Here is a 25,217-nt window from a genome sequence, read left to right as displayed (position 1 = left end):
AATGCCCACATAGCCTTTCCCAATTGGTCCCAAATCTACAAGTAACAAAGATAGTTAGCCTGTTTATGTTTAATCGGTAGATTAGAAAATTTTGTGGCAACCATAATGAGAGAGATTTGAAACATGAGTCTAACCATATTCAAACCTAGGGAGGTACTATTATTAGGACACACATAATAGAAGTGACTCTAACGTGTCATTTTCAGGAGTAAAATAAATAAATAATATGAAGTAGAAAAGTTAATATTCCTTGCACAACAAAACATAGCAGAATGAAAGCCAAATCTCAACCTAGGTGACCATCATCATTATGAATTATGATGATTTGATTTTAATTGACTTCCATTTGCTGTTTAGGGGAAGCGGGGGATAAAAAATAGACTGTGATTTGTCAATTTCTTTAATCCTACTTACCAAACCAAAATAAAAATAATCCCTCTCAATACGTGTTCCACTAACATAAGCACCACTAACACTAGCAGTAGTCTTTTTTTATTATTCATCTACACTTGCTTTGTTTTTTTTTTTTTTTTCAATAAAAAAATGGAAAATTAGAAAAATACAAAAACAATGTGTATTTTGGTACTTGTGTACTTTGGATGGCCTTTGAAACAAAGTTTCTCAACTTTGTATCAGTTGTAGCTTAGATGAGCATCTTAATGCATAATTAAGCAATATAAGCTTTGTGGCTCATTTTTGTGATGGGTATAGTTGGTTGATCATTTATCATACATATTTATATCACTCTTTTTGACGGAAAATGACTAAAAAAATCCTAAGAGAGAGGCATAAATAACCATCTCATCACTAAAACTCATCAATCATTAGACATCTGTATGCAATTCATGAAAGTCATGCTTGGTAAGGTGTAGCACTTGCACAACAATATCATGATGTTTAGCTTGCATAATTGGGTATTTTCTTTTCTCTCTGCCATATGCCCAAGCATAATATGCTTAAAAGAAAAATATGCAAAAAACATGAAAAGCAAAAAGAATCAAAATGCTTTTATATATGGTTACAAGCGTGTTTCTAGGCGATGTGGGAGTTATATGATGTACCTCGAAGGTGATGATCTCCATCAAACAGTTATGATTGTGTGTGGGTGTAATTGATCTTCTCATATCATTACTCTTCATAATATGAATCACTTATGCTTTCTTGCAAAGTTTTTACACAATACACGTACTCTTTGCTACTCTTGATACATGTGCAGGTATAATGTGATTTAGCCATCACAAGGAATACATTTGGTAATATATGCTTACTAAACTATCTAAACTTGTTTTTGAAAATAAAATTGGTTAGACTTGTTTAGAGTGTTTTGATCTAGGAATACTATGCATCTAGGGTTGATGGTGTGTCTGAGTGCTTAGCATGCTGCTTGGATGTTTGTTATAGTGTCTATCTTGTTGCATACATCTTGTGTTGTTTTTCCTCCTTGAAAAACCTTGTTTTTGGCCTCTCGATAGCTACTTGATATGTCCTTGACAGCATCTCGACAACAACTCAACACATGCCTCTTCTATCGAGATTTCTGGGTTTGTTCTCGACAGATAGCTCGATCTATTGAGCTAATTTCCTAGAGCTTCTATTAGCTCAATAGCTTCTCGACACCTCTTCGATCTATCGAGACCTTTTTGCCTTTGACACCTCCTCAATACCTCTCAATCTATCGAAAATTAATTCCCGATACTTGCTCGATTTCTCCTCGATCTATCGAGCTACGTTTTTCTATATATAGTTGAGGTTCAACCTAGTTTTGCTCACTCTCAAACATCTCGATACCTCTCTCTTCTCTCTCAACCCAAACACTCCTTTTTCACCAATATCTCTCTTCCCTTTAAGATTTCGACCTTACCCAAGCTTCAATTTCTTGGTAAGTGTTTTTAATCCTTTCTTTTTCACCTTCTTCATGCCTTTCATGCATTTAGACCTAGGTTTTCAAGTTTTGGGAAAATTTTGGGGTTTTTGTGTTTTTCCTAAAAATTTTGGATGGGTCTTGTTTAATTGTTATCACATGTTCATGCATTGAATTCTATGTGCATTACAACATTGTTTCATGCATTCTAGGATTGTGTGACTGATTATATCTTGTGAGTGCTATTAGATTGGATTGGGTTTTTGCCTATGATGCAAATTATTTTTGCACATCATATGCTTATGCATTACCATGCATACTTCTTTCTTTCCTTCTTTCCTGAACCTTCTGTTGTGTTCATATTTTCTTTTTCTTCCCTCTTCTCATTTATATTCTTGTCTATGGCACCTAAAAAGTCAGCCCCCTCCCAGAACTCAATTTCATGTTGTTGTTCTGCTTCTTCGTCTTCTTCTATTCCTCCTTCTATTTGTTTTCGTAACGAAGACGCCCAAAAGGACTTCTTCTAGAACTTCTCTGATTGGGCAATTCATTTGGAACATCAAGTCATTCTATCAACTTTCCAGACACTCCTCTACCTAGTGCATTTCGCTCTTGGGGATGGGCTTCTCTATGTGAGAAACCCTCGAGGTGTCCAAATGTGTTCATACATGAGTTTTACTCCAATATGCACACTATTAATACTTTTGTACCTCGGTTTACCACGGTATTCCATGATACACGTATCGTAGTTACCCCGAAACTTATTTCAAAGGTACTATGAGTCCTTAGGGTGGATCATTTGGATTACCCTAGTTATGAGCGTCTCTCTTCTATCTCTAGAGACGAGTTGGCCTTACTATTTTATGAGAAAGCCATGTTGTGGGGAGGTTCCCTAAATTTCTCCACAACCGAGTTTGCTAGGGGTCCATGGTCACACTATAACACTATTACTGAGCCTCGTGCTCATTTTTTTTTCTTTCTCTCATAGAGGATCTCTCTATAGATTTTCCATCACACATCTCTATAGAGGTCTATCAAGACACAGCTACATGTGATAAGCTCATCTTTATTTTAGCTATCACATGCATCCTCACACACATGCACGTCACCATTCCTACCTCTCCTCTCTTCTATGTCATGGGTGCCATTAGCAAGGAGTCTATCTAGAGGAGTGTAGTGCACCTGGCTGCGATGCGACCTCATATGGAGACGATGGATGCAACCCTTACCCCTCAACCCTCTTCTTCATCTTCCCATTCTTTTTCTAGGGCAGATGTCTCTCTCACTGGCATCATATATCAGCTTCAGCACATGCATGCTAATTTTGGTAGTCATCTCAACCATTTGTCTGATGAGATGTGTCAGATGAATACCAGAATCGGTCGCATCGTTCGCCACCAGTCTCACTTTGGTGGTTTTGCGCCTTCACCTTTACCTAAGCCTACTGAGGAGTCCTTTTCTGGTGGAGATGACGATGATGATGATGATGGTTCTAGCTCTTCTAGTGATGATGAGATGATGACCTCTCAGTGATGCACCCTTTGTCATTCATGACAAAAAGGGAGAGTAGTTTTGTATATGAGAGTAGTCATTATGCTAAGGGGAGAGCTAGCATAGGATATACTAGATAGGGGGAGAGTGCATTGAGGGATGTAGTGAGATTTTGATGTATCTTTTCTCAATACATGTACCGCGGTCTTGTGATGGTTTTTACATACATTGTATTATTCTTTCTATATATATGATGATGTATGTTTTTCACCTTATCTCACACGTGTTGTTTATTTTCTCTATTTATACACATGTTTTTTCTTTTATACAACTTGTCTATGTTTCACATTTGATGCCTTGATAAATTTTGTTTAAGTGTATCAATTAAGACAGGTTGCAAGTCTACCATGCTATGATTTCTCTTCTTATAAAGTTTTTCAAGGGTTCATAGTAGGGTTAGACTTATGTGTAGGGGTTTTTTCTCACAACCCTAGACATATATAAGGCTTTTTTTTAAAAGCTGTCATATACGAATGCAGTAACCAAGTGCTTAATTTCTCTATAAGAAGTTATTGCATTTGTACGCCGTTTAGTTTTTTGTAACCAAGTACTTCTTGATCTTTATTATTGATGAAGTAAAGAATTTTGCAGCAAATAATAACCATTCAAGTTACTAGAGTTAGTCACGTACTGGGATCTGTGCAAAGAAGTTAGTCACAAATTGGAGGTTTATGCATCAAAGGAAAGAAGGCTACTACAAGATCAAGTCCAATTGGGTATTAGAGCGGAAGTTCAACTGTAGGTTGATATTTCAAGATAGGTCAGGGTAGTTGGTATGATTTCTTATACTTGTAACCGCTTGATTGTTGATTGGTGAATTCTTGAGAGTGGTGATCTTAAAATCACTTGGTGGGGTTTTTGCCTTGCAAGGTTTCCTCCATTTGTCAACAAATTACCATGTCAAATATATTTTCCACTACATTAGGTATTTTTGGTGATTATTTAGTACCTTCATAATTTGAATGCAATTGAACCTAATTAATCAACTTGGGCAATTGAATTAATTAATCAAGGTCAAGCTATCTTAACCCAACACTTTTTTTATGTTAAATCATAAATCTTATATTTGGGTTTGGAATAGTGTTGAATAATTAATTTTGTGTTTATAATGAATTTTAATGCATGAATATATCTTTAATTTTTAGGAGAATAAAATTAATTCTAACAAGATTTATCAAGAAAATCCTGAGCGGATTTGTGTAATGAAGAAGACTAAAGAATTATATTTTTACAAGGGCGATAATGAAATTAAAGACACTCAAACGAATTAAATATGAGTCAAATTAAAGTAAGAAATCAAAGAAAATTTGTATTAAATCTGAGTCCAAATTCGAATTAGGATTCTGATAGGCCAAGAACGTATTGACCCCTTATGATATATTAATTGATTAATTAGCCAAGTTTATTAATTAATCAAATTAACATGGAAAGTGAGTGATAGTACAAAAAAAACCACCAATTAAACTAAGTATATAGCGGAAAATAAATTGACACGGTAATTTGTTTACGAATGGGGAAAACCTACACGGCAAAAACCCCACCAGGTGATTTTAAGGTCATCACTCCTGAAAATCCACTATTATTAAAACAAGCGGTTAGAAGTAAAGGAATTCTAATACCTTATACCAACTTACAGTTCAACCATTACCCCAATACCTAATTAGACTTGTTCTATAGTGACAATCTCTCCTTTTCAATGCACGACTCCTAGTATGTGACTAACCAATTGCACGGATTCTAATATGCGATTTGATCACTAACTTAAGAAGGATATTGGCTGCAAAGTTCTTCAATTCATCCAGAAGATGAAGATTATGAAGTTGTTTGGTCACAAACTCCTATGGTGTACAAACACAGCAGCTTCATGAAAAGAAAGAAAAACTCGGGCAAACTAGGTTTCCAGTCACACTCTTCTACACACTTGTGGAATTGTGCTCTTGTGCAACTTGTGTCACCTTTTTTAGCCCCTTAAAATGATCCTTATATATGTTTAGGGTTGTGAGAAAAGAAAGCCTAAACATATACTCACGGATTGGATGAAAATCAACTTAAAAAATTGAACTTCATAAATCTCAATAGATACCCTATCTATCGAGCTAGCTATCGAGCCACAAGCTTCAGCAGCTTTTATACCTCGATAGATGCTAGATGTTGAGTTTTAAAATCCTGCACTTTCTCACTTGATTGTTGGATAGATTTGAATGGCTTTAACACTTGAACTTGAAACCTTGTTTCTTGAAGTATTAAACACATCATAGATCTAACCAATTACAAGTAAAATGTGTTTTGTCAAAGGATTAGCCAATTACATAAACTATTGACATATGTTCCTAGCATGATCACATATGTCCTAACAAATTCTAGTTTTTAGCGCAAGCTTTAGTAGTTCAGACACAAATTTCATCCCATATATCGAATTGAGATGATTAAAGTTGAATTGAAAAGATTTTAATGTTTAATTTTTTGTGTTTTTTTTATTTTTTATTTTATTTTTTATTTTTTTATTGATCTACTTATATAGAAAAATGTTTAGTTCTGTATAATTCTTTGATTTATAAGTAATCAAACCATTGAGTTGCTAAACCTATGGGGAAGATGTTGGATTATGGGAAGACTTCTGGCTCTCATCTGGACCTTTATGGAATCAAATAGAAGGGCTGCTTGCTGAAGGGGAAGGAAACATGTATGTGAAGATGTTCATTTCAAACTCTAATGAGATATCCTTTAATCTTCTAGAGACCATACTCCAGGAAATTCAAGACATACCTCTTGCTACTAACCTGGATCTAAAAGACAAGCTTGTTTAGGCCCTTTTGAAGGATGGATTATTCTCTCTTAAATCTGCCTCTCTTATTGCCAAAGATTTAAATCCTTTTAACCTTGATACTCATCCATGTCGGTAGGTTTGGGAAACGAATACCATGCTTAGAATAAAATTCTTTTTATGGCTTTATTCCCAGAATAGCGTTCCTACCCTTGAAGTTCTTGGTTCAACAGGTTTTAATCTTGATACGATGTGTGAAGTGTGTGAAAGAGCTTTTGAATCTATCACCCATGTTTTGAGAGATTGCCCTGAGGCGAGCAAGGTGTGGAAAGGGTTGGGAATTAAGGGATACTAATTAGGTTTTTTATGGTTTTCCTCTTATGGACTGGCTAAAGAGCAACCGTAGCTCTTCTGATTTTTTTCCCCGGCCTCGGATCCCTTGGAAAATTCTCTTTCCACAGGCAATTTGGCTAATTTGGCTCTAGAGAAATAAGATTATCTTTCAATCTGGGAGAGAAGATCCTAATACTTATGCTCACTGCATTAAGAAAGAAGCAGAGTTCTTTGCTATAGTTCCAAATAGCCCCAAGAAACCAAGGAGAATCTAGGTTCAAGTGGCTTGGAATAAACCCCAATCGGAGTGGGTAAAGATAAACTCGGATGGTTTTGTGTTTGGCAACCAGTAGAGGGCTGGAGGGGGAGAAATTCTCAGATGCAGTAATGGAGATTGGATTGCTAGTTGTATGAGAAAGCTTGAAAACACTTCAAGCAACTTGGCTGAATTGTGGGCTTTTAGAGATGAGCTGAACCTAGCTAAACAGCTTAATATGGAGAATATCTGTGTTGAAATGGATGCTGAATTTCTTATCTACTTTCTATCTAATTTATCTATAGAAAATCTTATCCTAGAACCGCTGTTAACTGAATGCAGGAACTTGATGAAGACCTTCCCTAATTGCACTATGGCACACGTGTACATGGAAGCTAATAGATGTGCAAATAAGCTAGCTAAGATGGGGGCTAATCTTCAATCAAATTAGCTTATTTTGTATAACCCACCGCCTATGGTGGAAGACTTGTTGGCTAGTGACAAAGCCGGCCACATTTGTAACAAATTTGTGGTTCCTTAGTTTTGAATATATGCATGGTTAACCAAAAAAAAAAAAATTCTTTGATTTAAGGTAGACTTTGGGAATTTTAGGGCCTGTTTGGTAAGAGTATTTAAATATAATTTTTTATTTTGCAATCCATAAAATGATGGGTCTCACACTTGAATTTATTGTTTGGCTAATATTTTCTAAATACAGTTTTCAAAAAACTGTATTTTTATTTTTCATGTTTAGAACAGGATTTTGAAAACGATTAAGGGGTGTTTTCAGGATATAGAAAATGTTTTTAATGACATAGATGTAAATAAATTGAAAATAGTGGACCCCACATATATATCCAAACTCTTTTATCTTTTAAATTAAGGAGCTTATCTTTATCACAAAAAGAATTCTCACACATCAAATTTGAAACTTATCATTATAAAAAATGAGTACATGATTGAGCTCTATTCCCTTATCATTATCCACAAAAAAAAAAAAAAAAAAAAGTAATTTAAAGATTCTACACATTACTTTTTGTAAATATATTTCTTTTAAATCTCAAAAAATTTCTCCCAAACAATTATTTTTTATTTTTAGTATTTTGAAAATTGTTCTTAAAAGTGGAAGGCAAACACATATAATATAAAAGTTACTATCTGAAAACTAGTTTCAAATTCAATTTTTTTGAAAATTGTTTTTATACTATTTTGAAAACAAAAACAAAAATCCTCTTACCAATTAGACCCTTAAACACTCACTACCTCAAAAAATTATTTCTTGAGTTCTTATTGCTAAATAATCCAATTAAAATCATCATCCGTATGAGTTTTATTTGAGTTATTTGAACTACCAATAGATGTGTTGTCTAGCTAGATCCCTAAACCTTAGTGTTAATTTTTTTTTTTTTAATTTTCCTCAATTTAATTTTAATTTACCAAGTCAATCATTGTTCTCTTCAATTAGATATTATTTTTTAAAAAAAATTATTTGATCTTATGAATTGCTAATCAGCTTCTTTTTCCTGTGGGTTTGACTTCGGACTCCCCGAGTTATTACTTTATGACAATCCTACACTTGAAAGCAATATTGAAATTGCAGCAAAGCAAACTAGGATAAAGTTAGATAATCTAAAAGTTCTACATATATATATATATATATTAATTAAGAATCATTATTTTTAATATAACACTTACACAAGGGCATATATCATAAACATAGACATAGACATAAATGATTTTTTTTTTTATTTGAACCCATAAATATATGTTTTTTATTTTTTAATTCAAATAGAAGTATAAGAAAATATGGAAATTTTAGTACCAACATTTGAATTTTTTGGCTATTTTTACACTATTTTCTTCATTTTTAATGTAGAAATCAATTTTTTACTATTTATGTAAGAGAAACTTAGGTTTTAGATTTTCAGAACTCTAAATAAGTTTCAGGATTTAAAGAAAATATAACCTTGCTTTTGTGTGACATTTCTTGTATTACTTAATTCATTGAATATGATTTCAAAGTAATCGTATTTATTAAAATACATTTCAGTTTCAGGTGCTGAACAAGAAGTTTTAATCTAAATTCGAACTATATGCTACTCAGTTGACATGATAATTGGTCCCTACAATTCATATGTACCAATATTATCCCATCAACATAGGAAGCAAATACTATTAGGACATATGTGATTCACTTGTTAGGAACATATGTCACTATTTTATGTAATTAGCTAATTCTTTGACAAAACGCACTTTACTTGTATTTGGGTAGATCTAAGATGTGTTTAATACTTCAAAAAACTATGTTTTAAGATCAAGTGTTGAAGACATGCAAGTTTGTCCAAGATTCAAGCTTAAGAAATGCCTATCATTAAAGCTTAACAGCTAGCTCGACAGCTAGCCATATATCAAGCTTAAGAAGCTGTTCCAGCCCCATGGCTCGACAGCTGCTCGACAGATAGGCATCTATCGAGGTTTACGAAAAACAAAATTTCAGATTTGTTTTGACTCTAATCTATAATTGTATGTTTGGGCTTTCTTTTCTCACAACCCTAGATATATAAAAGGATTATTTTAAGGGTTGTCAAAGAGAACACATGTTGCATAAGTGTTGAGCAAAGTTTGTTAAAGAAAATTGTGACCCAAGACAGAGTTTTGCCCTAATTCATCATTCTTATAAAGAAGTTGTTGTGTTTGTGCATTGTAGGGTTTTGTAACCAAGCATCTTCTTGTTCTTCATCGTCTGGATGAACTGAAGAACTTTGCAGCCAACAACCTTCTCTAGTTGGTGATTAAAGTTGCGTACTTGGATCCGCGCAATTCGTTAGTCACGTACTGGGAGCCACGCATCAAAAGGATAAATTGTCACTGCAGAACAAATCCAATTAGGTATTGGGGTAAGGGTTTGACTGTAGGTTGATATAAGGTACTGAGATTCCTTTACTTGTAACCACTTGTTGTGATAATAATGAAATTTTAGGAGTGGTGACCTTGAAATCACCCGGTGGGGTTTTTGCCGTGTTGGTTTTTCCTATTCGTAAATAAATCACCGTGTCAATTTATTTTCTGTTGCATACTTTAGTTATTGGTGATTTGTTTGTGCTACCACATGTTTGCATGTTAATTTGATTAATTAATTAAACTTGGCTAATTAATCAATTAATTCATCACAAGGAGTCAATTCTTTTTGGCCTATCAAGTGGTATCAGAGCAGGCACACTTTGATTAATGTTAATCTTTACTGTGTTGATCTATTGACCTCCGTTGTCATGGTGGTAACCGGCTTGAAGAGATATTTGTTTTCAAATACATCTTATTTTTCTAATCTTTATTTGTTTAAATGTCTCAGAAAATACAAGTCTAAAAGTTATTTGAATTCTCTTATGTTGACTATTGGAAAAGATCTCAGTTTGACTACGAAGAAACTAGATTGTCTCCAAATGAAAATGTGTAAATGAGTTCATCTGAGAAGAGTAAAAATTAAATGCTTAGCTCGTAAAAGGCAGATGAAAGAAAGCACCATTCCCACTGATCTGTCATTTAAGCACGAAGTGTGTTTTATGATGAAGTCCGAACTTAAAGTTATGGACACATGTTTGTGGTACCTTGACAACGGTTGCTCAAGACACATGACTAGAGACCGATCTCTCTTCAAGGTTTTCGAGTCTAAGAAAGGTGGCAATGTCACTTTTGGTGATGGGAGAAAATCACAGATTAAAGGGAAGGAAATTATCTCTATACCTGGACTACCAGACATCGCAAATGTTCTATATGTAGAAGGTTTGAAGGTGAATCTGTTGAGTATAAGTCAGGTATGTGATCAAGACTTCATGGTGCTATTCTCAAAGGGAAAGTGTCTTGTCATGGATGAATCTAGAAAGAAACTCATAAGTGGTGTTCGCACTCTCGACAACTGTTATGAATTGGTTCTTGATGTTGATATTGTGTGCAATAGCATTCGTTTGCCAAATGAAGGCCTCTGGCATCAACGGATAGGACATGCTGTTACAAACATCTTTCTATTGTATCTAAGCATGACTCAGTTTTGGGAATACCAAAACTTAGTAGAATGAGCAATGTAGTGCGTAGACCATGCCAGCTTGGGAAACAGACGAAAGCTAAGCATCTAGGCACTCAGACATCAGCTACATCTAGGCCATTGGAGCTTCTACATTTGGATCTTATGGGTTCAACTAGAACCGAGTCTCTAGGTGGTAAGAGATACATCATGGTTGTGGTAGACGACTTCACTAGGTACACTTGGGTCATTCTCCTACGATCCAAGTCTGATGCTCCTGAGCACATTGAAACTTTGTGTACAAGACTACAGAATGAAAAGAGTCTGAAGATTGATCGAATTCGAAGTGACCATGGTAAAGAATTCGAGAACTCGTATATGGAGTCCTTTTGCACAAGATCAGGTATATCTCAAGAATTTTATGCTCCTATTACTCCTCAGCAGAATGATGTAGTAGAAAGAAAGAATATGGTTATTCAGGAGATGACCAGTGCCATGTTACACAATAAAGATGTGGCTAGAAACTTGTAGGGAGAAGATGTTAACACTGCATGTCATACGGTTAATAGGGTGTACTTCAGACTTGGTACCAAGAAGACTCCATATGAGTTATGAAAAAGAAGGAAGCAGAATGTGAAGTATTTCAGAATCTTTGGAAATAATTGTTTCATCCTCAAGGATAGAGAGAATGTGGGAAAGTTTGACTCCTGAAGCAATGAAGGTATATTTCTAGGCTACTCTTCCACAAGTAAGGCTTTTCGGGTATACAACAAAAGAATTATGAAGGTAATGGAGATAGTGAGTGTTGTTATTGATGAGTCTACAAATTTCAGTTTTAAGAAAGGTATTGAGGAATTCCCCAAAGAAATTCTTCCTCCTGAGCCTAAGGAAGTTCAAGAAATTGTTGAACAAGACCCTGCATCTCCAAGTCCTCTCGATACTCCCAGTGTTGTGGAAGATTCTGCAGATATACCTACTACACCAGATTCTAAATCTCATAAAGAGAAGGGACCTTCCTCCAGGATTAAATTAAATCATCCTCAAGAAGTCATTGTGGGAAACATAAATTAACTCACATTAAGGAAACATACAGTTGATAAATATGTTGCTAACTTTGTGTCTTATTCTTGTTATTTGTCACAAGTTAAACCCACAAAAGTTGAGGAAGCTCTTTTGGATGAAAGTTGGGTCGAAGTAATGCATGATGAACTACTTTAGTTTTAGAGGAATGATGTCTAGACTTTAGTACTTAGACCAGAGGGTGAGCACATCATCGGCACAAAGTAGATATTTCGCAACAAGATTGATGATGAGGGCAATGTGATCCGCAACAATGCTCAGCTAGTAGCTAAAGAATACTTATAAATGGAAGGAGTAGACTATGATGAAACATTTGCCCCAGTTGCCTATATGGAGTCCATCAAAATTCTCCTTGCCCTAGCATGTCATTTGAAGTTCAAACTTTATCAGATGGATGTAAAGACTACTTTCTTGAATGGGCTACTTAAAGAAGATGTCTATATGGCTCAACCAAAAAGATTCATTGATCCACACTTTCTGGATCATGTGTTGTACCTCAAGAAGGCACTTTATGGGTTAAAGCAAGCCCCTAGAGCTTGGTATGATAGGCTCACACAATATCTGGTATCACATGTTCACAAGAGGAAAGGCTGATCAAACTCTCTTCATCAAAAAGGAAGATGGCGAGTTGATAGTTGCTCAAGTCTATATTGATGATATCATCTTTGGATTGACTAAGGATTAACTTGCTCATGACTTCTCAAAACTCATGCAAGCCGAGTTCGAGATGAACATGATTAGAGAGCTGACTCACTTCCTTGGATTGCAGATTCGTCAACAAGATTTAGGTATATTCCTATCTCAATCTAAATATGCTAAGAATCTTATGAAAAAGTTTGGTTTGGAATCTGCTAGTTCTGTTAGAACCCTCATAAGCCCAAATGTTAAACTTACTGTGGAATTGTTAGGCAAAAATATAGATTCATCTCTATATAGAAGTATGATAGGTAGTCTTCTTTACCTTACTACTAATAGACCTAACATTAGTTACAGTGTTGGAGTATGTGCTAGATATTAGGCTAATCCCAAAGAATCTCATATGACTGCTTTAAAAAGAATTATAAAGTATGTCAAAACCACTGCTGAGTTCAGTGTGTGGTGCAGCAAAAACACAAATGATGTCTTAGTTGGGTATTCTAATGCTGATTGGCCTGGGAATGTTGATGATAGAAAGAGTACTTCGGGGGTTTTTTTTATATGGGTAACAATTTTGTCTCCTAGATGAGCAAAAAGAAGAACTCCATCTCTTTATCCACTGTAGAAGCTGAGTACATCACTGCCGATAGCTGTTGCATCCAACTCCTATGGATGCAAAAACTCCTCCATGATTATGGTATTTGTCAAGAGCATCTCACTATCTATTGTGACAATACCAGTGCCATCAACATCTCTAAGAATCCAGTTCAATATTCTCGAACCACACACATAGAGATTCGACATCACTTCATTAGGGAGCTTGATGAAGATGGTATTCTCACTCGAGTTTATTCACACTAATGATCAGAAGGCTGACTTGTTCACCAAATCTCTTGACAACAAACATTTTGAATTCCTTTGTCAAAACATTGGTATTATTTCCATGGATTGATCTCTTTCTCTCCTCCTTTTTCCTCATGCATTTGCATCTAGTTTTTTTCTTTACTTTGTTTAACATATTTTTATTTGTTTGTTTTCAGTTTTATTTATTTTGTTTTTCATATAAAAATTATTTTTTTTTTTGAAAAATCAGAAAAATACAAAAACAGTGTGTGTTTTGCATACATTGGTACTTGTGTACCTTGGATGGCCATTGAAACAAAATTTTCTAAACTTTGTATCTTTTGTAACTTAAATGAGCATCTCTATTCACAACTAAGTAAGTGAGCTTTGTGGCTCTTATTTATGATGAATAAGATTAAGTTATCTCTTGTACTTAACACTCGTATCACTCTTTTTGACGAGAAGGACTAGAAAATCCTAAGAGAAAGACATAAATAACCATCTCACCACTGTTGCCCGCCAATTATGAAATGACATCTGTATGCTTCGGCATAGCAAAAGTGCAATGTCAAATGCTTAACATCATTAGGTATTTCTTTTCTATCTCTTATATACCCATGCATGATTTGCTTAAAAAGAAAAATATACAAAGAAAATTCAAAAGCAAAAAGAATAAAAATGCTTTAAATATGATTGCAAGTGTGTATTCTAGGAGATGTGGGAGTTATAGGATGTACCTCGAAGATGATAGGGGAAAATTTGCCAAATAGTGCAATTTTCAAAATTTTTAAGCCGGATAGCACGTGTTTAAACTTATTTAGTTAGTTAGACTGTTTTTGAAAGTTGAGTTTGACAAACTCGACTTTGGGCAGGAAAACTAACACAATAGCAGCGTTTTTGTTGTGCCTATAGCAGCGTTTATAGAAAACGCCACTATAGGGGACCTATAGTAGCGTTTTTGACAAATGCCACTAAAAAAAAGGCCACTATAAGGTTCAATTTCCAACCCAAAGTGGAGTTTGCCAAACTCGACTTTCAAAAACAGTCTAACTAACTAAATAAGTTTGAACGTGTCTTATCCGACTTAAAATTTTCAAAAATTGCACTGTTTGACAAATTTTGCCAAGATGATAGTCTCCATCAAACAATTATGATTATGTGTGAGTTAAAGTGATTTTCTCATATCTTAAATCGTCATAACATGTATACACTAATGCAATCTTACAATGTTTTTTTTCACACACAACACACAATATTCTTTGTTACTCTTGATACATGTGTAGGTACAATGTGATTTGGCCATTACAAGGTTTTACATGTGTTAATGTATGCTCACTAAACTATCTTGACTTATTTTTGAAATATAAAATTGGTTAAACTTGTTTAGTGTATGTGTGTGTGTTTTTGGGATCTATGTGCTTAAAATTGTTGTTAAGAGATGACCTTGAGAGATTAAAATGTTGATTGGATCATTGGTTGAGTTGCATGCTTGATTGCATTTATATCTGTGTTTTTCCTTTCTTGAAAAACTGGTTTTTAGCAATCTCGATAGATCCTCGATACCTGGCTATCTGTCAAGCTCTTAAGTTGTTTCTTATCGCAATCTCGACACCTTCTCGACAACTGGTGGATCGATCGAGAAAGCTCCTATCTCCTCAAGCTCTTAAGTTGTTTCTTATCGCAATCTCGACACCTTCTCGACAACTGGTGGATTGATCGAGAAAGCTCCTATCTCCTCAATAGCTTCTTGACACCTGGTGGATCGATCGTGCTTCCTTTTAGCTTTCTATTGATTTGTCCCTCGACAGATCCTCGACAACTNAAGTCCAACTTAGTCATATTATATGGAGTCCAAATCTTCTATTTCACTCTTTTTACTCCACTATATACTCCACAAATAAAAACATACCACATATCCTTCGAATTTATTAAATACTAAATTTATGTATTCTATTATTTCAATTTCCTAAAATAAATAAATAAATAACCCATCATATTTAGGTAATTGAAATAATAGAATGTATAAATTTAGCATTTAATAAATTAGATGGACATGTGACATGTTTTTATTTATGGAGTATATAGTAGAACAAGAAATGTGAGACAGAAGATTTGGACTCTATTATATGTGGCTCCTAAACTGGCAGACCATTTCACTATATTGCTGGGCATCACACAAATGATCATTTAGAAATACATATATATATATATATATAATACTTCGTTATGGCATGATTGCAAAGTAAAGCTGGGTCTATAAAACTAAATATAACATCTGGCAAGGCAAATGCATATATTTTTATTATAAGCTTCACCCTAAATCTTATTACGAACAGTTTGGTTTGAGTGTGACTTTTTGGTTGTTTGTAGTCTTTTAATTATTGATTTGCTTATAGTCATTGTTTTCTTTTCTAATTAAAATTATAACTAGTTTAAAGAATCAACTAAAACTTCTACATCAAGAAATCAACCTAAACTATTCATTATGTGTAATGAAACGTTATTTTTTTAACATTTAAAGTTTCTTTTGTTATTTTATTTTTATTAATAGATTGGTAAATTCATATTTACTATTTATATTTCATATATATAATTCAAAATTTATTAGAGCTACAAATACATCAAAATAATAATAATAATATTTAGATAAAACATTTTTAACAAAAGCATAGTAAACATTAACATAAACACAAACATTAACATGATCATGCATGTTATTTTTTATTATTCAAATTTAAAAATTAAAATATATGAGAAATTTGTACAACAATTATTGATATCATAAGGGAGTTTACACCTCTTCCTCATTTATTTTTTAATATACAAATTATTGATGGCCAGTTTTTAAAACCATACATATTAGAATTAGTGTTATAAAATCCAATTCTATGACTCCATCTTATTAATAAAATTATATTTTTTTTCCCTGAAATTATATTTGTGTGAATATTTAGAAACAATGTTTTGTAGTCCATGCGATGTATTTTATATATGTTATTTAGCTATGAGAATGAGATTTGCATATGGATGATCTAAATTGAAAATTAATCCTTACAAAATCAAAATTTTAGTTTGTTGTATGTAATAAGATTGGACATCTTGTTTTATAAGATTATAATATATTAATTATGATGATCTATCTTGAACAGAAAAGTGGAGATTTCTAATTGATATGTTGGTATATTTAGAATATATTAAATTGGACCATTGTGAAATGTTCTACAAACTACTATCACTTGAACAAACAATCTCAAAATTGCTACGTGCATTACTCTTTTCTATTCATCTGCCAGAAGAGATGGAAAAGAGTGGGTTAAATTTGTCTTTCTTTTTACTATTTTGTTTTTGGTTTATCTCCCTTTCATTTTCGTTTTTGAATTTGTTTCAATCAAGTGGCACTCTCACTGAATACTAAGTAAATAATTTTATCCAAAAAAAAGGAAAAGAAAAAAAGAAAAGAAAAAGCTAAAGTTCATGATGCAACAAAAAGTGGTCATAGGGTTCAATCTGTAAATTTTCACAAAAACAAAAGACCGAAGGCAGAAGTGGCCTACGTCGTGGCACCCCAAGCCCTTAAATTTGATATCTCTAAAACCAATAATCATTCGTGCTTTTCACTTCTTTCAATTAGCTTATCTTATCAATACATGTCCATTGTCGCAAAGCGAAATTGGGCGTTCTTTTTTGCCCATAGCCCTCTTACATTCGTAGAAGGTAGAAACATGTAATGGTTTCCAACATGGCTTACCCTTAAAAATGGGTTGTGACATATTCTAACTCACCCAAGGCATGGAATCCATGGAAAGAAGCTTGTTTTTGAGCAAAAACACACATGTGCTGCTGTTTGCTAAACCTTTATGTAATGCACCTCACATACTTTCCACTTTTTTTCTTCCATGCTTCTTTTTACACCAAATGTCTTTAACAAAAGCATGTCCTTTACAAACTACTTTAAGATATCTCTTATGCATACACCTAATAGAGAAGTCTCTTTTATTGGATGGGAAAAAAAGGAGGATATGCATTGACTAGTTAACAAGTCCTATGGTAGGTATGAGTACTTTTTTCCTTCGAGCAAAGAGATGTGTATGAGTTGGATTTTAAGACCAACAGAAATGAGATCTGCTATAGATCTTACTATTTTCCTTAGCGTTGATGACATTTAGAGATTGCTTTTTAAATTTTAAAGACATTTTGTAATGTAAGGCTAGCTTTCTTTTTATCTCTTTTACTAGTGAGATCACATGTATGACCCGGGTGTTGCCACACAAGGCTAACTAAAGTTAAGCTTTGCTGCAAATTGTGTCTTGCAGATCAGAAGAAAGAAAAAAAAGTACCGAGAACAGACAGCTTTATTTAGGTCCACAACACCCTCTCCATTGATTCAATGCTTGTTACGTACTGCTCTTATCCGGAGATACGTCGGCATTGAGAAATAGACTTGGACCCGTAAAAGTGGAAAGAACTGAACGGCTTGAGGAAAATCAGTTTACTTATCAGACAATTTTCAATTTCAACAAACATGGGCGTGATTTGATACGATATCTTATACATATATCACGTATTTTTTAAATCATATATCACATAATATATGTTGTGATTATACTGAATGAATGCCTTTTTCTTATGTCACATAGATGATTTTTTCTCATTTCGTTATGGAATTACCCATTTCAAAGAAAAGTATTATTTTAATAAATCTCGAGAGAGATGAATGAATGTTTTTTCTTATGTCACCTGGATAGTCTTCTTTAATTCGTTACAAAAGTAACAGTTAAAAAAAAAAAGTATCATTTTAATAAACCTCGAGAGAAATTGATTTAATTTATCTCTCTTTTCTTTTATAATATTTTTTTAACGGCCACCATAGCTTTAGAGAGATGGATGTATTTAATTTACCTTTTTTCTATTTTAAAATATTTTTTTAGTGGCCACTCACTGTAGGTCCATTTTCTGCATGTTTGATAATGGTATACTATAATATATCACACAGACTGCAGAAACTAGAAAAGGTTGGACATGCATGGAAGTGGGCCTATTAGAATGACCTTCTTGTTTATACCAAAATTGTCAATGTTTCTAACGTACTTGGGACTTTGGATTTATGATGGTTAAACATTAAAGATTAAGAGTTCTTTTGTAAGTGCATCCTATAAAATTTGAGGAAACACAGAATCTAAAAAAAAAAAAAAAGTCCATAAATTTTTAGGCCTAACAAAGCAACAATATTCTGGCAGGCAGAGAATGTTGTTATCAGACAGATGGAAGGAGATGAAAGATATGGATTAAGATAACGACATGCATGCATCTCATCATTCCCACGCATTTCATTCAATTCCTGATCCACTTACCAACCACTAAAGTTTTTTCAATTGGGAATATATTTGGTCGAATTACGTAAGTTATTTGCTAGCTTTGAATTCTCCCACTGAATACCCGATGTTTCCACACCTAGTTTGTCTCTTTGTCAAAAGTGTTCTTAAAACTTTATTCTACTTGACTAATATGACTTCTTTTTCTTCAAGATTCTTTTTTTATTATTATTGTTATTTTTTGTTATGGTCTTACATGTGACGCCTCCATTTCTGCTTAATCACAACCTTTTTTTTTTTTTTTTTGAGATGATGCTTAATCACAATTCCACCGTGCTTTTGCTCCCTTCTTAATTTCTTGTTTTTATCTTATTTAATTCTCCACCCACCCCAAAAGAAGCATCTATATTATTTTATTCTCAACGTCTAAGCAGCAGTTAGTTTTTTTTTTTTTTTTTTTTTTTTTTTAATTTATTGAAAACTTATTTATTAAAAGTTGATAAAAATAGAGTTGTATTTTAGATTAATGTTTTTACTGAAAAACTTGTGTCCCTTATTCAGTGAGAGTTTGATAGAAGCAACTCTTCAAACTATAAATTCCAATTAACTTAATTGATAATTTTTTTTTTCTTTTTTTGGTCTAACATAAAATATGAATTAGAATACTTATATAAAAACACTAATTAATTTCTTGACTTAATAATAAAAGGCAATTATCTAAATTTTATATTATTTTTAATATAAATAAAAGACTAAACTACACTCTTTAAACTTAAAGATCAGGCAATACAAAAAATCAGTGGAATTGTATGAACCGCGGTTGGACCATCCAACCTGTAGAACCGTTCACAACTAATTGACCTTTTTCCTTTTTCCTTTTTCCTCAACTCCGACAACCACAAAATCAAATAAAATCTTGTAATGAGGCCATAAATCTTGTAGACACGTGACTATGAATTATTAAGAACAAAGAGAAATACAAGCCAAGAACAATAATTATTTAGTTGATTCGAGTAGTTAATTGGTTAGAGAAACAATCTTGAGCTTTTGTTGATATTTGCTTTGTAAAATCCTAGTATAAATACTAGGCTCCCGTAAACATTTCTCATGAGTATGAACATTGATGCAAATTCCTCTACTTTCTCTATAGGCTCTCTTTTCCCAATCCACTTTCTTTTTTGTTAGAGGGTGACAACCTCAAACTAAGTTAGATTTCCTTAAATTGCCACACCCTTTCCTTAACCAAAATCAACAATTCCCATTCCTGGCCTTAGTACCCAAGCTAGTTCATTATAGTTGGATAAGAATACTCAGGCCCAAGAGGTAAAAGGTACGAGATTCACACAATTGGATGCGAAAGACAATGAGTAGATTCATCTAGAACCTTGTATACGGTTTTTCTATGTTGTATTACATATCATCATGGCCCAAATATATGTCGCTCATGGTGGTGCTTGAAACTAGAGGAAGTCACACAAAATCCACAGCCTAAGAACCTTGCTAAAGAGAACCCAAAGAGCTTGATGTTGGAGATGAAGAGTTCCTTCATCCTTTTGCATTTGTTACATAAATTAGTTATACGAAGATTTAAAACATAAATTTTTCTATTGAAAATATCAAAATGTATCAATCAGTTAAATTATAAGGGTCTTGGTTGATATTTTGATTTCTTGATAAAGGACCATATGAATTAATAAAATTTGAATCAAATTTTATGGGGTCTGACCATGTCAATATGTCATCGATTTTACTATCCCATTAGAGAATTTGTTCATTTGAATTTTCAAACTTATAATTTAAAATCAGAATCAATATTAAATGGAAAATTGGTTCCTAATTTAAAAAATTCCATTCAAAACTCATTGAAAACGTTGAACATATCACACGTGAAGATAAAAATCTCAAAAAAAAAAAAAAAAAAAAAAGGTTATTTGAAATTGCATCTAATTTTTATATATATTAACATTCGTTCTTTCCAAATATACGTGTTCCGCTTGAGAAATGAAGTTTGTCTCCTTATTATAGAATTTCGTGTGTCCAGAAATGGACAATAAAAAGTAGGATGAATGCGAAAGAGAGAAAAGCAAAAAAAAAAAAAAAAAAAAAAAAAAAAAAAAAAAAAAAAAAAAGTGTCCGAGGTGGCCTAGCTCTGCCACTTTGAAGTAGACGTACACGGTACACCACTTGTTCAAACGAAATTCCAGAAAAGCTAAAGCATTCATCAGTAAGCAATGCAAAGATCACCAAAAAGAAGCACCTGACGTATGCCGTTGAATTCTAGGCCGGTGTCCAGACTCAAGTACGGATGCCTATCGAGGTAGGCATATGCTAATATAAACTCCCTATTTTGCAACCTCAATTTAAAATCCAACAAGGATAAGGTAGCCATTTTGGCAACACAAAGGGAAAAATCGTAATTTTGAATTCTTAATCTTTCAATGCATCATTGAAAAGAAATCTAGGAGTTCCAACAATCAAAATGGCGTATTGTGTGCTTCAAATATGGGGATCTGGATCAAAAGTCATAGTTGGAAGAAGTTTTGATGGGTAACATAAACCGCAAATCACAATAATTAAATATGATTGTTTTGTAAGATTTTATACAAGATAGAAATTCTACTCTACCCTAATCTAAGTGTATATTAATTGAAAATTTCTCCTGAAAACTTAAGTATCGGCCATTACCCTCCACATTTCATAAGCATTTATATTGTAAAGTGACTGTCACGTCAAGGGTGTATATTGATTTTGTAAAAAGATTGAAACTAATTAGTTAGATTTGGTTTCCATGACATAATTGTAGAGATGTATGTATGCAATAATTCCCAAATATTGAGCTAATAAGAAAGTGCATAGGTTTTAAATAATTGATTAATTATCTTAATTAATTAAGTGTTAAAAAGTGATGAATATTCTAAAAAATGAATATGGACTTCTAAGGGGATAAATTCATAATTTAAGTATTAAAAAAAATATTAAAAAAAAAAAAAAAAAAAAACCCACAAAGCTATAAAAAAAAAAAAAATGGTCCAAAAGAGTCACAAATCATCAAAACTCGAAATACGATGTAAGGGGTGGATTGAGTCCAAGTATTGAATTAGCACTTAGATGAGAGCCTTGAGTGCCAATCAGCATTAAAAGGCCTGGTTCAAGTGTCGATTGGCACTTGTGTTAAGTTCCCTCCAAAAGTCGCTTGATTGTTTTATTTGTTTTCAACTCCAACTCCTAATTGGCCAGTCTATCTGCGCATGTGCATGAAAATTAAGCCATGAAGAGTTTGAAACTCATCCAAATAAGGCTTTACTTCTTCTAAAAATAGAGGAGACCTCCTCATTTGCAATAGACAGTGAAATTCTTTGAAAGCTTTTAGGAAAGAGCCACTAAAGTGATTACTGATCTTTTTCGTCAATCACAGCATTCTACCCTTAAACCATTTTCACTCCCAAATAAATGAAGACCTATTGTTATTTTGCCAAAAACTTCAGAGAACGGTAAAGAAAACACAAAAAAAGAAAAGGAAAAAAAAAAAAAATTAACAACACTTTGAATGAAGGAGATGCTGCCTGAATTGTCCAGACCCGATAAAGCCCTAAAAGTTGCATCTTTACTATATGCTTAAAGTGTTGTATACAATGAATCCTAGTAAGTTATATATAGCCTATATAAGTTAGAGTTAGCAGTTAGCTAGGGTTAGGTCTACATGGATTTACAAAATAATTGGACCGTTTTAAGTATGATGGATTAAAAAAAAAAAAAGATAAAAAAAAAAAAAGAATGTATTATATAATGAACGATAGAATATAATAAAAATGATTATTTGGCTTAAAGTGGAATCTCTTATCATTAGGGTTAAACAAAGTTTCTCCTCACCCCAAAATTTGGGATCCCCCATTTGCTTCCTCCTAATGGCTAATATTCAAACCAATTAGTGGGACTTCCCTTTGCTTTAGTAAGAAGAAAGTGGGCTGGGGCAATATGGTCAGTTGGCGTGGTTGGGAAATAGAAAATCCATTTAAAAAGGCTTCTAAGGTGAAGAAGGGAAACCAACAAGCTAGTCATTTAAAACCAGTTAAGAGGTAACAGCCAAAGCCAATATTGCCAAGGCAAGCTAAAACTCTCAAACTCTCTAAAAGGACTTCAAACAAGAAAAGAAAGGAATTCATTGCACCTCTATATCTTTCTCCCTCTCTCTCTCTTTCTTCTTCTCCCTCCCTCCCTCCCTCCCTCTCTCTCTCTCTCTCTCTCTCTCTCTCCAAATGGCAAATTTCAATAGCAGAGTTTCCATCATCCATACTTTTCTTGTGTGTTCTCTCTATTTCTCAGGTAACCCTCTTTGTTTAGCGTTGTTCTGTTTTTGCCTTTTCGTTTTTTCACAATTACTTCCTTAGTCTTGCTCTATATTATGGGCATGAACCCATTTTCACTTGACTTTTTTTTTTTTTTTTTTNAAGCTAAAACTCTCAAACTCTCTAAAAGGACTTCAAACAAGAAAAGAAAGGAATTCATTGCACCTCTATATCTTTCTCCCTCTCTCTCTCTTTCTTCTTCTCCCTCCCTCCCTCCCTCCCTCCCTCCCTCTCTCTCTCTCTCTCTCTCCAAATGGCAAATTTCAATAGCAGAGTTTCCATCATCCATACTTTTCTTGTGTGTTCTCTCTATTTCTCAGGTAACCCTCTTTGTTTAGCGTTGTTCTGTTTTTGCCTTTTCGTTTTTTCACAATTACTTCCTTAGTCTTGCTCTATATTATGGGCATGAACCCATTTTCACTTGACTTTTTTTTTTTTTTTTTTAAACCTTTTGTGATCATTAATTATGAAGCACTCATTTTCCTCTCTATTAATGATTGCTTGTTTACTTCTACAGATTTTGGCTTTCTACAAGGAGTCACATCATTTGGAATCAACTATGGTCAACTGGGGAATAATTTGCCACCACCCGAGGAGGTCCTCGAATTGTTAAGCTCTCTCAGGCTGACAAAAGCAAGAATTTACGACACCAATCCTCAAATTTTGTCAGCATTCGCCAACTCCACCGTAGAGCTCATTGTCACAGTCGAAAATGAAGCGCTAGCTCAGCTAATGAACCCTCAACAAGCCCTTCAATGGGTAACCACCCACATCAAGCCCTACTTTCCAGCTACAAAAATCACAGGCATAGCCGTAGGAAATGAAATCTTCACTGATGGTGATAAAACGCTAATGTCATATCTTGTTCCAGCCATGGTGAGCATTCACGGTGCTCTTGTGCAATTAGGCCTAGACTCACATATTCAAGTCTCGACCCCTACTTCTCTAGCGATTCTTGCTGAGTCGTATCCACCTTCGGCCGGTAGTTTCAAAAACGAGTACTATGGTACCATGTCACAAGTGTTGCAGTTCTTGTCAAGCACCAAATCACCATTTTGGGTTAATGCCTATCCATATTTTGCTTATAATGGTGACCCAACTCGCATTTCTTTAGACTATGCGCTTTCCAATCCTAACGCAGGAATGATTGACCCTTATACCAAGCTACATTATGATAATATGCTCTATGCCCAAGTAGATGCAGCCATTTTTGCTGTTGCTAGAATGGGTTTCAATGAAATAGAGGTCAGGGTTTCAGAGACTGGGTGGCCATCAAAAGGGGACGCAAGTGAAGTCGGTGCAACTCTAGAGAATGCTGCAGTTTATAATAGAAATTTGTTGAGAAGGCAATTGAAAAATGAAGGGACTCCATTGAGGCCTAACATGAGGTTGGAAGTTTATGTGTTCGCTTTGTTCAATGAGGATTTGAAGCCTGGACCAACTTCAGAAAGGAATTATGGTCTCTATCAACCTGATGGAACCATGTGTTACAATGTAGGCCTCTCTGCCTTATCAACTCCTTCCACAACTTCCTCAACTTCAACAGCTACCGTTTCTTTTACTTCTTCTTCCACTAAGGTAAAGCCATAGGTTCTTTTTTTTTTTTCTTTTTTTTTTTTTTTTAAATGAAAGTTCTTTAGCTTTAAAAGAATCTATAAGGAAAAAGAAAGTGTACAGGAAAATAAGAAAAAGTGTATATCATTGCAACGAAGAGTTGTATATATATTGTAATTATATATTTATGAAAAATTAATGCTATGGGATGATTTATTGTTTATAACTTGTTTTATATTTCGATGAAGTAATCTAATTCTTTTCTTTTCACCTTTTCTTTTCCCTCTTTAAATGTCATTTACTTTGAAACAGGCAGCAACAATGGAATATCAAAGCTTGGTGTACTGGATGTTTGTGTATTTGCTGACCTTCCAAGTTTTTATGAGAAGATTATTTTAAGGAAATGGAAGTCATGTAAATATCACTTTTGGTAAGAAAAAAATGGGTTTTTGCTCGGTCTTCTTGCACTTCCCGTTGCAAAACATAAACCTCTTAAATCTTAATGACGAGTACGTACGAACATTAAACATGTTTTAAGTATTAAGCATGTCCCATTTTTCTCAAGTTAACACTACCAAAAACCCATTCTCAAAAACATTGATGTGTATTTGAAAATGATATTTACATTAAAAAAAAAAAAAAAAACGATTTCAACCTCAACGG

General features: G+C 33.7%; 1 protein-coding gene across 1 annotated transcript; it reads left to right on the top strand.

Moving 5' to 3' along the window:
- Positions 1 to 23,225: 23,225 nt before the first annotated feature.
- LOC111998721 (glucan endo-1,3-beta-glucosidase 11) lies at positions 23,226 to 24,999 on the top strand. The gene is made up of 3 exons (XM_065779589.1): positions 23,226 to 23,320; positions 23,518 to 24,578; positions 24,867 to 24,999. Exons 1-3 carry the CDS (start codon positions 23,254 to 23,256, stop codon positions 24,951 to 24,953), a joined length of 1,215 nt encoding a protein of 404 aa, XP_065635661.1. The 5' UTR covers positions 23,226 to 23,253; the 3' UTR covers positions 24,954 to 24,999.
- The last annotated feature ends 218 nt before the right edge of the window (positions 25,000 to 25,217 follow it).

This window comes from Quercus suber, unplaced genomic scaffold (genome assembly GCF_002906115.3).
Source record: "Quercus suber isolate HL8 unplaced genomic scaffold, Cork oak 2.0 scaffold_214, whole genome shotgun sequence".
NCBI lineage: Eukaryota > Viridiplantae > Streptophyta > Magnoliopsida > Fagales > Fagaceae > Quercus > Quercus suber.
The sequence above is the reverse complement of the archived record's forward strand: the minus strand, read 5'-3'. Positions and strand labels throughout refer to the sequence as shown.